Consider the following 14,940-nt stretch of genomic DNA (forward strand, 5'->3'; position numbering starts at 1 on the left):
TCTTGTTTGGATGATTGATGTTTTCATCAGGACAGGAAGGGGCGTTGAGTAACCTGGGATGTTTGGCCATATGATTAGCTTCCTTGCTGTCTCCAGGAAGAGCATACAGATGTTGTCCAGACTCTTGATCCCGCGATCCTGTTTTCAAACCATCCCGAGCCCTTGCTAATCGCATTTCCATGCATTTCAGGTTCTGACTAGAAACTGTAGTTGAAAATTATTTAAAACAAACATCCACACCTTCAATACACTGCCAGGCAGAAGGTAGTGTGCTCAAGGGGTGAAAAGAAGCGGCCATGCGACGGCTCCAAGGTGTGAACTCGTTCACTGTCCCGTCCCTGGTGCTCAGCGTCTTGGTGTCAATGAGTCGGAAACTCTTGTTAGAATCGGTCAATGAAGCACGGGTGGGGTGCTGTAAAAGACTGCCACACCTTTCCATGTTAAGAGGAAAAGCTTACACATTTAAAAATGCCTCTATGTGGGATCACTCAACATTTAAGATTCAGAATCCACAGGCAAATCAATGAAGCTCTTTTCTGAGCCTAATCTCGTGTGTGATGCCAGAGATGCTGGTCAGAGCATATCAACACCTGAGAGACGCAGCTGTCACATGACAGACACAGGGGGGCTGTTCATCAAACATTAAACAGACCGGAGACCCTCCTCACACTCAGTTTATCATGCCAGTCACATGGAGGAGCGAGACAGTGGGAAAAATACAAGAAATGCACAAACACAAATTTTTAGCACAATTATCAACTAGATGCACTTTGCTGATTCCATCCTGTCTTGTTAGAGAGACGGAAGGATTGTGCTTCTTTAATGGTAAGACTTAGACCAAAAGGAGGTCTAAAAGTGATTTTTTCTTCTTTTCTTTTTTTTGCATATTCAGAAAATTAAGATGCAATTTACTTTGGTTTTTGGTTAAAAGTTAACATGGTCAACACTGTTGCTGGTGGCACCCATACAGTATTCTATCATGTTTGTTACAAAAAAATAAAAAATAAAAAATAAATATATATATATATATATATATATATATAATTTGTTTGTGTGTGTATATATATTGTAAATAAAAGATTATTGGAGAAAGTTTTACAAGAAAATACTACTTCTGTTTTTCTACTTCATGTTTTTATGTTGAATTCAACTTGCAACTTACTTATTTGTAATTATTTGTGAAATTTACTAGCAATTTCTGAGTATTTCTTTGTAAACACATATGGGGGTAATTGTAACACTGTTAAAAAAACTAATTAATTAACTAACTAAATAGAAAGTAAAATACAAGAGACCTTGGTTTAACAAAGAAAAATATCAGAAAATGATTTATATGTAGGCTTGGAATAAAAAAACAAACAAACAAACAAACAAAAAAGTCGGCTTTTTAAGGCTTTTTTATATTTTTGCTGAAAAAAAAGTTTCACTAAATTAAGTTCCTTGTGCAGTACTTATTTGTTTGTGTTTTTATTTATCTAATTTAGGACAAATTGTATAACTTTGAAGTTATTACCTTAAAATATGTAACAAACTTATATCTATAGCATCTAATATTTATAGTTGAAAATCTTTGGTATTTACATTTTTTAATGTATGTATTTATTATTGTTTTTATTAATTAATTAACAAATAAATGTAAAGCACCACTTTGATGTTTTGCTTTAAATATGTCATTTGTGGCAGCTAAAATGGTTAGTATCATATGAACAAGAAAATGATTCACTAATGTTATTAAGCATTAAAGCAATTATATTTTTTATGATAGAGTTGTGCTCTATTTTGAGACTCAGCAACTTAATATTTTTTCTATTGTTACAATAGTAAAACTCAGACTTCTTGTACTAAATGTATTATTATGATACAGTTTTTATGTAGTGTTGTTACTAGTAAAGTGGTAGGTTGTGTGTGTGTGTGTGTGTGTGTGTGTGCAAATCAAATATAATTAAAAAAATCAAATAACATAAATAATTTACAAACAAATATGCACTGTAACTTAAAAGCAATTGATTAAGAAATAAAATAAAATTGCACCATGTTAACATATGCGGTTTCTTGCAGTGTAATTCCGTACTTCTATCCATTCATTCATTCATTTATTTAAACAAATTGATTTCATGGAGAAAAAAAAATTCTATAATCGTTGATGGTGTCCTCTAATCCTCTATTCTCTATTTACAGCCTTATTTACAGCAGTGATTTGCGACTGTGATGCCCCTTCTGAATGTACGTGCTGTTTATCAGCAGTTCTGCTTGTAAAATATTTGTGTTTACTTGGTATTTTTATATTTCGTTCTCTAATCCGCTGGGTTTTTCCTGAGGAGCTGCAGTGCTGAGATCGATTTAGGGGGCGGGGTCTCCGGGGCAGAGGGGCGTGGTCAGGGGCGAAGGGAGGGGAGTGTGAGATCCTGAGGGTTTAAAAGCCACAGTTTGTCCAGCTGAAAGCACATTCTGACCTGAACACTTCACAAGCTGACTTCTCTGTGATCATTACTTTAGATGCTTTAAACACAGAAAGATCCTCGGAGGAATGAATGCCATGGACAACATGACTGCTGACTACAGCCAAGATGACTACGACGAGACAGTAAACAACTCAATGTGTGATTTTGACGAGTGGGAACCGTCATATTCGCTGATTCCTGTGCTCTACATGCTCATCTTCATCCTGGGCCTCACTGGGAACGGTGTGGTCATCTTCACCGTATGGCGGGCTCAGTCCAAGCGGAGAGCTGCAGACATCTACATTGGAAACCTGGCTCTTGCTGACCTGACCTTTGTGGTGACCCTGCCACTGTGGGCTGTCTACACCGCCCTGGGATACCACTGGCCCTTTGGCATGGCCCTCTGCAAGATCAGCAGCTATGTGGTGTTGCTCAACATGTACGCCAGTGTCTTCTGCCTCACCTGCCTGAGCCTGGACCGCTACATGGCCATTGTTCACTCCCTCACCAGCACACAGCTGCGGACCAGAGGACACATGCGGGCCTCGCTGGCCTCCATCTGGCTCCTCTCAGGTGTGCTGGCTGCACCGACGCTGCTGTTTCGCACCACGGTGCTCGACGCCATGACCAACCGCACCTCCTGCGCCATGGACTTCAGCCTGGTGGTGAGCAAACCGGGCCAGGAGATCTTTTGGATCGCCGGCCTCAGCATCTCCTCCACTGCTCTCGGCTTTCTGATCCCCCTTCTGGCCATGATGGTGTGCTACGGATTCATCGGCTGCACCGTCACACGTCACTTCAACAGCCTGCGCAAGGAGGACCAGCGCAAGCGTCGCCTGCTCAAGATCATCACCACATTGGTGGTGGTGTTTGCTGCCTGCTGGATGCCCTTTCACGTCTTGAAGACCATGGATGCCCTTTCGTACCTGAACCTTGCTCCTGACTCCTGCACCTTCCTGAAACTCCTTCTTCTGGCTCATCCCTACGCAACCTGCCTGGCGTACGTCAACAGCTGCCTCAACCCACTCCTCTACGCCTTCTTCGACCTCCGCTTCCGCTCCCAGTGCCTCTGCCTCCTCAACCTGAAGAAAGCCCTTCACGCCAGTCCTGCCAGCTCCCTTTCTTCACAGAAGACCGAGGCCCAGTCGCTAGCTACTAAGGTGTGAGGAGGTGGATGGAAGGGTGATGCAAACAAGTCAACAACTGTTACATCCTTCACAAGAACTCAATTGTTGGGGACAAGCAGACTTTCTTTTTGTATCTGACTGTGGGAACTTGAGGAACCAGCTTCCCCTGTCCCGGGACTAAACACGGGTACTCTGTGAACCGTTCTGGTTCTGAAGAACTTGATGCAGTCTGTTTGTCCTGGAGACCACAAGCAGACCGGAGCAGACCCCCACTGACAGCTGCGCTCCAGACGTGTGGGACAGATTTGGGGAGAACGAGCGAGGGCTTTTCTGCTTTTCTCTTAGTTGCCTCTGGAGTTTCATAGACTTACATGGAGCTGCAGGGTGGTGGGTGGTCCACGGAGGGGTTCGAGAGCAATTTATGGACTCTGTACTTTTGAAACTGTATTAGTGCATTTAACCGTGCTCTTTACCATCTTGTTTTTCTCGGTTGCTTGTTTAATTTTTTGTCCTTTAAGCACTTGCTCATAAGGGGCAGAGATAAGAACGGTGTCCAGTCTGTCTTATCTAAACCATCAAGATAGGGTGGGAGGGATGGGTGCCTTACTTGAGAAGAATTGTTGCAGCTTGATTAAAGACTTTCGAGGGGGAGGTGGGTGAGACGAAAACATGGAGGGGGTGAACTCAGACAGACAGATGGCAGTTGACAAATGTTGTCGGGGAAAGGGACGTCCGATTAATAGGTGACAGCTTCGACAGATGAGATACTGTGCGTGTAAGTGTGAGCTAATGGAATGTGTGCCAGTGAATTTTTTATTTTGACATAACCTTGTGGGAAAAAAACTGCTGTATGATGCTTTTATGCAGTACTCTATGAATAAAACCTGTATAACGAATTTCTTGTTTGTGCCTCATCCGTTAAAACTCATGGATTCAACTGGAATGTTTGTAACGTTCCATCATGTGTGGTGTTTTCCTGTTAAACGCGGGAATGAGGGTAGTTGCTTTGTCCCTTATTGTCCTCAAGTCAGTTCAAAATCAAAGCAAGTGACTGACAGGAAATGCATGTTTAAAGCTGATTTCCTTGCGTTTCTTGTTTTGTACTTTTTGTACGTCTATGTTGCATACTCAGACTCAACACTAAGGAGCAATTCATTGAGAGTATGCATGTATAAAAAAAGATCATGATCTAAAATATTAACCCCTTTGATGCCAAGTAATAAGCCTTTCAATAAATATCTTCACATATTTGGTCATTTTAAAAACCATTTCAATTAACCATTTATATAAGTTTTCCATTTTGGTTGTATTTATTTAATGCATTTAATTACTTGAATATATGAGTCATCCTTTTGGTATTTTGCCAAAAAAAAAAGAAAAGAAATGCCTACTCTGCATATGGAGGGTCATCAGCCCCTAAACAGACCTCTGATGATTAAGCTCCCTAATAAGCTTTGGTCAGGATATAATTATTGTCAGAGAGACTGTGCTAATCTGAAGTAATTAGTGGGACTGATGTCTTCAGCATAGATTAATATCTTCATAATAAAAGGTATGGTTATTATCAATAACATAAACAACAGAGATAAATCCAGTATGTGCATCAAGATTCAATTTAAACCACAAAAGTTGAAAACAATGAGTTCAGAACTTTATTTGCGTATATATTTACCACTTATGTAATAGTTAGAAACACAATAAAAGACAAAAAATAAAATAAAAGCATAAAAAATGAAAACATTACTTTTGAATTAAAATGTAAAAATCATTCATTTGTAAAGACATCTCATTATTTGTGTTACATTCCTCACTCTGGATAAAATGTATCTGCTAAATGAATAAATGTAAATGTAAGAAAACACTAACAGGCAGTTGATGAACAAGTGAATTACATCTAATCTGAAGATTACCACATAATCGATATTAAATAGCAGACAGACTGAACACACTACAGTACAGAGATTATGAGGCGGGCAAAACACATGTCTGTTGAGTGGAAACAAAAAGCAGAAACAAGAGGGAGGGACTTTAAGATAGTAGAGGAAAATGGAAAAAATAGAGGGTGTTTCTTTTATATAAATGGCCCGTAGAGACAGCACAAGTGTGTTTTGTGTGTGCAGTTGCTAGTGTGTGTGTGTGGGCTAGTGACCACCTTTGTGTTTATTTTGGTTTGTTTATTTGTTTCCCGTCAGGGCTGTGAAGTGAACCATGGGTAACAGAATACAGGAAACTGTTGCCTGTCTTAGATGCCCAGTGAATTAAATATTTCCTAACAGTAGAATGTGAGCTTGTATGGATGAATGATTCAATAAGGAATGTGTAAGTGGAAGAACAACACTAGAACAGGGTCATGTGAAGCTGCTGCATGTTTCTGGTGTCTGCTGCAAACATGTTCCATATTTCTCTGCTAACAGCTGCGGTATGTGGGCACAGATCTAATGTTGGGCTCAGTATTGCCCGCAGGTGTCAAATTATACCTTGGGGTTTCAAAGAAAATCTGGACGATAATTCCAGGGACATTTTCAAAGATGCTGTAAAGATTTAGAACAGTAATTTAATCTCCCTGATAAATGTGAATTTCATGGTGTGAAAATGCATGTGTTAAATGAGCTGCTTCCTGTGCTTTAAAGCGAAACATATATATGGTAGAAGAGGGAAACCTGACGGTGTCAAGTCAAACAAAGGGAACATGAAATCAAACATCAAAAATCTTTTGTAACTCACTCCACTTAAAAAAGTTAATCGCTACACCTTTAGAACACCCCTTTGTTGCCTAAGTTACATTCCTTATTCCTTATCTTGACATTCTGCTGTCTTGTGCTTCACAATGTGTGTTTGTAATAAAAAATTCATCAAGACGTTTTAACTTCTTCGTCTTCTTTCGTCTTCCTCTAGTGATTGTTGCAACCTAGAACTATCCCTGTAATATACTCAGAGAATGAGGAAGCATTTGTGAAGCTTTGTAAATACCTTGGAACAAATCAATGTTCTGTTTATTTGAGCATCGTCTCAACGAATAACATGAGTTTTGGTGGCAGAGCAGTTTGGAAGACAGGGGCAACTGTTTGAGGAAACATGTTTGAAAACAATAATTTCTGTAAATCCATCGAGTGACACTAATGGTACAGAAATCACACACTTTTGTATTAGAGAAAAGACAGAAAACGATGAGATGATTGCTTGACCTACATCTATGTTTCGTGTTACCTCTCCCCCTTTCCTTTCCTGCCAGCTTTAATGTCACATGATTCACACATTGTCCACCAACGCTTTCAATTTGATTGTAGTTCCATGAAATGCAAAGCCGTGCAACCTAAACAATCTGAAACCAGACAGCGTACACACATTATATTACACAACATTTATAGATCAGAGATAACTGAGATTATATGTGATAATGAGGACTGAGACTATGGAAATGGACAGAGGAGAACGAGTGGAGATGATGGTGGCTATCTATGACAGTGCAGATACTGTGAGACATCATGATCTCAGGACTCACGCAGAGAGACGACAACCACTTCAACACACAGGTAATGTAATTTATCAGTTTTGGCTCATTTTTGTAAACATTCTTTAAACTGCTCACTCTTAAAAAATAAAGGCTCCAAAAGGGGGTTTCCACAGCGATGCTATTGAGAACCATTTTAGGTTCTTCAAAGAACCTTTCAGTGAACAGTTTTTAAAAGAACCCTATTTCACACCTAGAGTGAAGAAGAGTTCAATAATATAAAGAACATGTTGTCCATTCCATGGATGTTAAAGGTTCTTCAGTGAAGATAAATATTCTGAGGAATCTTTTTCCATTATATCTTTAGTGGAATAGAAAGATTTCATGGATGTTACAATTTTTTCATGTCACTTTACTGGCATTTTCATTAACTATAGACGCCAATAAAGTACCTTTTTAACCTATTTTTAAGAGTGTAAGTGCAAATGTCTGCAAAATCTAATAATAACTCATTCAAAACCTTTAATTCATATTTCAAAGCCTAGTCATAAAATTTGTGTCAGTAAATTTGCCAATACCACCAAAATAAGATTTTTTTTTATCAGTGTTATAAGATTGTATTTGATTATTTTAGCTATTTAGATATTTCAACAGAAGGTAAAAATTGACTGCTAAAAATGAATACTGTAGTACACAGTAGAACATTTATATTATCATTTGTAAGTAAACAGTACATTTTTGTAGAAATGTATTACATATAAAATTCATGTATCAAATTTTGTAACTCAAAAATGTAGAGCTCTCAGACCCTCCATAGACAGCAACACAGGTTTCTGGACCTGGGAACATTGCAGTTGTGTTGCTGTCTACTGAGGGTCAGAGAGCTCTCAGATTTCATCAAAAATATCTTAATTTGTGTTCCGAAGATGAACTAAGGTGTTACGGGTTTGGAATGACACGAGGGTGAGTAATTAATGACACAATTTTCATTTTTGGATGAACTAACCCTTTAACCTCATGTTTGTTGTCCACAGGAAGTGTCTCAGTGAAGAACAGAAAGCACAGAGCAGCTGAAGTGTGTTTGTGTCTGCTGTGTTTTCTTCTGCTGATTGCTGTAATAGTGCTGTGTGTGTGTTTCACCTCCGAGAGAAAGCAGTTATTAACTCACATCAGTAACCTGACTGAAGAAAGAGAGAAGACACTTACCAAACATGAGCAGGTACTGTACAATAACAATAACCTGACTGAAGAACGCAAGCAAATACTTTCTAAATATGAGCAGATACTGAACCACAATAATAAATTGACTAAAGAAAGAGAGCAGATATTTACAAATAATATAAAATTAATAGCAGAGAAAGAACATTTACTGAAGGAGAACAAAATTATGACTGAAGAAAGAGAGCAGATAAAAAAGACCGGTGAACTCCAACAAGGACTTTTGGAACAAGGTAGTTCTGTGCTCATTCAAAATATTTCACCTAATTTAAATAAGTGTTGACTTAAACATCAAGTGAGAATACTGCATATGAACAAAGCTAACCTGTCTAAACTAATATCTAAACCATTCTATTAACAGATCAGCAAGAGGATCCCTTCAAATGGATTTACTACAACTTCAGTTTTTATTATATTTCATCTGAGAAGAAGAGCTGGAGTGACAGCAGCAGAGACTGTCAACAGAAAGGAGCAGATCTGGTGATCATAAACAGTTCAAAGGAACAAGTAAGTGATAAAGAAAACAGATTTTTAACTAGTAATGGTTGGTCTGTTTTTAAACATTTGAGATGTTTATGGATTATTGTTCTTTTCAAAACAGGATTTTGTACAAAAGATTGCCGTTTCTGATCATTTTTGGATTGGTTTGGGAAAGATGGAGGGAGAATGGAAATGGATTGGTGGCACCATAATGGCAAATGGGTGAGAGAGCACTGAATTTAACTGATCATAAGCCTGAAACCTTCTCTACAGTCAGTATCATGTAGTATTCAGAACTGACTGAAGTCTACTGAAAATAAAAGAATCTGCTTCATTGTTGTTTCAGGTACTGGAGTTCTCAGTATCTGCATTCATATGGTTCATACTGTGCTCTGATTACTTCATCAGGTTGGATAGATGATAAATGTGATTATAATAAAAAATGGATCTGCAAGAGAAGAATTTTAACATAGCTCATTACGTAAAAAATAAATATGTACATGCAGTAAAATAAACCCATCGTGTTTTGGAAAAAAAGTCACTCTGATTTGTGATTCTAACTCTATTATTGTACAGTACAGTAAGTCATTTTGAAATATGACTTATGACATTTGATATATATATATATATATATATATAATGTTATATATCTAAATGCTATATATCTAAATAATTATAGAGATCAACTCCATTAAGGTCTCTGGATATTGGTCATGAGAAAGTGTCAGTGGTCTGGTGTCTTACTTTGAAGAGGGTCTTTTAAGCAGTTTTTCCTCCCTGCTGGTCATATCAACAGCAATCAAAGCCAGCAGACAGACTGATAGTCCCTCATTCTGCTCTGTGACTCTAGTGATAGATGGATCACTGCTGATGTGTATTTGTCTTTCCTCATCAAGGCCTCAGACTCTTAACCACTACAATTCAATTACAGAAGCTTTCATCTACTTCATTTTCCAAAAACAGTGAACTCAACAGTATCAGGTACTCAGATCCCAAATATTTACTTTACAAAGAGGGATGCTTAAAAACAGCCTAACAGTTTTGGCAAACATAAAATTTAAACCTGAAATAAAACTAAATCTGTTGTGTTCTTTATCTATTAGTTTATACATATTTGTCAAATATATCAAATACATATTTCATCAGTATGTTTAAGGTAAAGTTTTTTATGTCCTGTAATTGAATCTGTTCATCACAAATCTTGCTCTCTTGAAAAACAAAACAACAGACTTTAAAGGAGATGAGTCATTTAGTACACAATACACTCATTAACTAATAAACATCACAGCATCGCATTCCTGCCCCAATGGGCAATTACAAGTCCTGCCATAAGAAGCAAAAGCCAACATAACAGTTTTGATGTAACACAATAGATCTGTCAATAACACTACAGCATGTGCTGTCTGTCCACACTTAACAGCATAATTAAAATACATATTTTGCATCCAGTCCTTGCTTGCTTTATTTAAGTCACATCAGCTAACCACAGTTGTACATCAGGGCTCGGTGCTGGGCCCACTTCTCTTCTTAATACATGCAACCTCAATGGGCCCAATCATTCAGATTTTCTTATCACTACTATGGCAGTAACACGCTCTTCCCGTCATTTCAGTCGGACGACCCCATGGTACCCGGAAAATCTAAATTTGCCTTTCTGACAGATTGACCTAAATGAAATAACACCAATTTCAGCACAGTCTAATGAAGGCTAAGTCGTTTGTCATCCCAGACAGTCTGGAATTCAACACAACTTCATCAAACAGCTTAGTTTTACAACACTAACACCACTGAGGCCAGTAAGAACCTTCAGACATAAGTAAGTCAGATTTGTTTTCTTTTTTGAAAAAAAATAATTTTTTGTTCAGCAAGGATGCGTTAAATTGATCAAAATGGACAGTAAAGACTTTTACATTGTTACAAAAGAGTCATATTTCAAATGAATGAGGGAGAATAAGAGACTTTAAAAATCTTGAAAACATTAAAAATCATATAAACCTTTAAACAGTAGTGTACACTAAAATTACCTGGGACAAGTAAATAAAATATATATTTTTAATTTACTGGCTATTTGATTGAATATGTTTTGTGTAATGCTCTGATATTGATCCATTTTCAAGTGTCCAGATACTTTCTGGGCCTACTTTTACTGGCTGACCTATCTGGACAAGTTTGGAAATTTGTATTGCAGCGCATTATAGGTTGTAGCACTTCTCATTTATGTTGTAGAATTCCTAATTAGAAGTCACTTTGGATAAAAGCCTCTACTAAATTAATACATTTGTAAATGTAAATGCTCCTGATGGCCACAAACTGTAACCACACCTATGCAAACTGCCACACCCTTATTAATCCTTGCAATGAATATGCATTAAAACACAGTTGGACCATGCTTAAGTATTCATATGGGGTGTTGATATTGTAGCAGAGCTAACACTATTGCAGTAGATGTCATTGAAGCTTGGTCAATGAGGCTTTGTGTTGATTGCGACTGTTTTGTCACTGCCCAGGTCAATCGTGAGCACAGGAAAAGAGGTGAACTAATCCTAGAGAACTCAAAAAACACAGTCCTCCTGTCCAAATAGCTCCAAAGCTGTACATCAAGGCAGTGAAGCTCATTTTATTACACAATGGTATAAAAGTGGACAATGCGATGCTCTGGAATAATAAAGTCAATGGAAACCTCCACCCTTGAGGTGCAGTTAGCGAAATTTCAGTTTGCAAAAACAAACTGTCCGTTGTCAATAGTGTAATGATGTATGAAGCACAGATCACAAATAAGTCACTTTCAAACCAAGTAGCTTTCGTTTGTTAGCTCAGCAAATTCACTTGACTAAATTGAACATGAGTGAAATATGCATGGGGAACTTTTCACCCTCACGTAAAACTCCTGTTCATGTGGATTCCTATTGAAATGATTTCATCCACAAAATCTCATCAAGCAACAATGTGACCGCACCTTTAGAATAAAAAGGGAAAGACCCAGTCGAGACACAATCCATTATAAATCAAGGCAACAGAGCAAGTCAAGCAAAAATAACTCTTGAGGAAACGTGTGTGGCTTTACTAGGCCAGAACAATGGGACGAGAGGGCGGCTCAAGAAACAGCCTCATTCCGGAGGTCAGCGATGGCTACAGTAGAGGGAAACTAGCGATGACCCCCAAGGAGCTTGTGGAAGACTCGTGGCTTCCTGCCCTGGTTCATGCCTCCTGCGCCTCCTCCAGTGCGAAGAGGGGCTCTAGTGCACAGGATAGGGGTCGCAGGGCCAGAGAAGGTTGGGGGTCCAACGAGGGAAAGGTTCCTGTCCAGGGAAATCCTGTCTTTCAACCGCATCACATCGTGGTTCAGGACCCTCACTGTGTCTTCGGGCCCCTTAGGGACCGTTAGCTCAAAAATGCAGATAGTCTGACAAAGCAAGCCACACTTCCTTAACACTTTATGATTGAACTCGAGGTCACAGAAGAGCGTACGCCAGGAGCAGAAGCGTTTCCGAACTGCAGAATCAGGCCAAAGATCATCAACACCTTCAACATACACTTTTAAGAATAAAGGTTATTTATTGGCATTGATGGTTCCATGAAGATCCTTTAACATTCATGGAACCTTTCCATTGCACAAAAGGTTCTTTATAGTAGAAAACTGTTAAAATGTTCTTCACATAAAAAAAAAACTGAAAGGTACTTTGAGGAACCCAAAATGGCCCCCTTTTAGAAGCTTTATATTTAAGAGTGTAAGCAGCATCTTCAGACACCTGAGGTTCATCCTGCGTGAGAAGCGAGACTAAAGACTGAATATGGTGGGTTGTAGAGGCACGCCGGCGGTATGCATGATGCGATCGCACCGGATCTATGGGTGTGAGACCAGGAGGACTCATCCTCCCTGATGAACAAAGCATCCCTTCATGAGCGGCTCTATTCTCTCCATTGTGAGCGCTGGTTTTAGGGCCGTCTCAAGCTCTCCCTCTCTCAGGCCTGTCACTGGAGCTAAATGACTTCCCTGTCATCAGCTGAACCCACAGCCGGTTCAGCTGCAGGCATTCAGGCGAGCTGAGCTGACAGCTCGCTCGTGATCACAGAGGCTCACAGAGGCACATCTTAAATGGTATGCAGTAAATTAAATGAGGCTGAGCTACATTACGGCCTTAATGGGAAAACATTACCTGTCTGTCAGAACTAGAATGCCACATTGTCTAAAAGCAATGACACACTGAATATGTCTGTGTGTGTGTGTGCACCTGGTATACCCTACATTAAGTTTAGTAATACCAGTAAATTTAGACCTTTTTGGTCCCCATTTTTGGTCCCCATTAGGAAACAAATAATTTTATATTATTTTATCATCTTTTTCAAATAAATGTTGTTCTTTTACATTTCTTATTCATCAAAGAATCTCTTAATAATTGTATCACAGTTTCCACAAAATATTAAGCAGCAACTGTTTGAAACATTGACAATAATAATGATGATAATCATAATAAGAAATGTTTTTGAGCAGCAAATCAGTATATTAGAATGAAGACTGGAGTAATGATTCTGAAAATTCAGATTGGCATCACAGGAATAAATTACAAATAAATTATAAAAATGAGAATTGGGGAAAGAGTTTTCTTATTGTATTTTAAACATACATTTTGAGTTTTAAATCAGTAAACAAATGAAACAATTGTATTATCTCAATGGGCCATCTGGGGGCAGAAGCTCTAAACTAAACTTGAAGTGTCAAGACACACACGTTGATATAGGTGGTTTATGGGGACTCTCCATAGGCGTAATGGCTTTTATACTGTACAAACTGTATTTTCTATCGACACCAACCCTACACCTTAACCTACCCCTTACAGAAAACTGTGTGCATTTTTAGATTAAAATAATAATAATAATAATCATAAAAAAATTACAAAACAACATTTATTGTTTTTTAATCCTTTTGAATTATGGAGATAGGCAGTGTCCTCATAAACCACCCAGACACACACACACACACACACACACACACACACACACATTTCCGTTCTGACTCCTGATTAATGTGATTTGAGAATTTAATAGTGCATCAAATTACTTAATAGTTTTTTTTTTGGTTTGTGGTTTGTTGGTTTTACACTTGATCTTGTTGTCAGTACATTTATATAGTTTAGTTGAAGACTAGTCGTGTTTGAAATGTCTGGAATCAGAGTTTAATGTCCATTGAAACAGGATTCTGTTTAATGAATAAGAATATGTCCCTGTGCATGGCAAGAAAACATGAAATTTGTAAGCGTGTGTGGTTTGTGGTCAGTTCATCTTCTGCATCCGTTCTCACCGTTTCTGACCAATGTTTCAGTAAACAAGCTAATGGCTTTTATACCTCAAAAGTCGATATTGATCAAAATATGGCATCATGTGTATGTTGCTCACAAGTTCATATACTTAACTCGTCTTATTCTTGATTCCAATTTGGTCAGTGCTGAAAATGATTTTAATGATGTTGCAAAGTCTGCTCAGGTTAAGGCTTTATAGTTAAATATTTTTCATGACCCCAAACCGGAAAAAGGTACAGCTAGCAGACTGAGAAGGAAATATGAGACAACCACAAATGTTCCACGATGAACCGACTTCAACTCGACACTAGGAACATCTGCTGTAGGTGTCTGAGCTTGTAAATGTGACACATACTCTACAGTTTGAGCTGTAGCAACACCAGATTTCTGTTCAGTTCAGATCTTGGAGCAGATCTTAAGAGCTTTGTCCCTTTTTTTTGTAATATGGTGTATTTAATAGTCTCAATATGGCCTGTGGCTGTTGTTGATATATTAAAAGTGCCAAAGATACTGTAGACTAAGTAACTATTTGAGCTTAAACAGCACAGCAAAGAATTATGTAACTATGGCTTTCAACTGATTAAACATTTACTTATTTGGATGTAATATATAATTAATTTACTGTATGTGTTTGTTATTACTAGTTTTAAAAAATTACCAAAATAACATTTTGTTATGTCTAATAAGGCTAATAACTCATAATTCTGTGTCTAATTGTGTTAGACACAGAATGTCACTGATTGTCTTAAAGTATTATTTAACGTTTTGGCAATTTAACAATATTGTATTAATCCTGATTGTACTAACTTCTTTTTCTTTTCAAGCCCCTCCTTAACTATTCTTCACAGAGTCCAAACACTAAGATTACTCTAATATTACACTCTAATATTATATAAATAGCTTTCACAAATCTTTATATATATATA

General features: G+C 38.0%; 2 protein-coding genes across 2 annotated transcripts; both read left to right on the forward strand.

Annotated features, from left to right (window-relative positions):
• The first annotated feature begins 2,449 nt into the window (after window positions 1-2,449).
• aplnrb (apelin receptor b) lies at window positions 2,450-4,449 on the forward strand. Its single transcript, XM_016247257.1, has one exon. The coding sequence runs from the start codon at window positions 2,528-2,530 to the stop codon at window positions 3,605-3,607; it is 1,080 nt and encodes a 359-aa protein (XP_016102743.1). The 5' UTR covers window positions 2,450-2,527; the 3' UTR covers window positions 3,608-4,449.
• Window positions 4,450-6,866: 2,417 nt separating this feature from the next.
• Window positions 6,867-9,190, forward strand: LOC107562548 (CD209 antigen-like protein E). Its single transcript, XM_016247185.1, has 5 exons — window positions 6,867-7,101; window positions 8,054-8,238; window positions 8,604-8,744; window positions 8,839-8,939; window positions 9,064-9,190. Exons 1-5 carry the CDS (start codon window positions 6,966-6,968, stop codon window positions 9,188-9,190), a joined length of 690 nt encoding a protein of 229 aa, XP_016102671.1. The 5' UTR covers window positions 6,867-6,965.
• Window positions 9,191-14,940: the final 5,750 nt, after the last annotated feature.

The sequence above is a fragment of the Sinocyclocheilus grahami genome, unplaced genomic scaffold, assembly GCF_001515645.1.
Source record: "Sinocyclocheilus grahami isolate Dianchi unplaced genomic scaffold, SAMN03320097.WGS_v1.1 scaffold828.1, whole genome shotgun sequence".
NCBI lineage: Eukaryota > Metazoa > Chordata > Actinopteri > Cypriniformes > Cyprinidae > Sinocyclocheilus > Sinocyclocheilus grahami.

Bases quoted from the DNA above. Each gene is read 5' to 3' on its own strand.
- aplnrb (XM_016247257.1), top strand. From the start codon at position 2,528: ATGAATGCCATGGACAACATGACTGCTGACTACAGCCAAGATGACTAC.
- LOC107562548 (XM_016247185.1), top strand. From the start codon at position 6,966: ATGAGGACTGAGACTATGGAAATGGACAGAGGAGAACGAGTGGAGATG. The intron at 7,102-8,053 runs GTAATGTAATTT...TGTTGTCCACAG, and splicing joins ACAACCACTTCAACACACAG to GAAGTGTCTCAGTGAAGAAC. The intron at 8,239-8,603 runs GTACTGTACAAT...TTAACAGATCAG, and splicing joins CACTTACCAAACATGAGCAG to CAAGAGGATCCCTTCAAATG.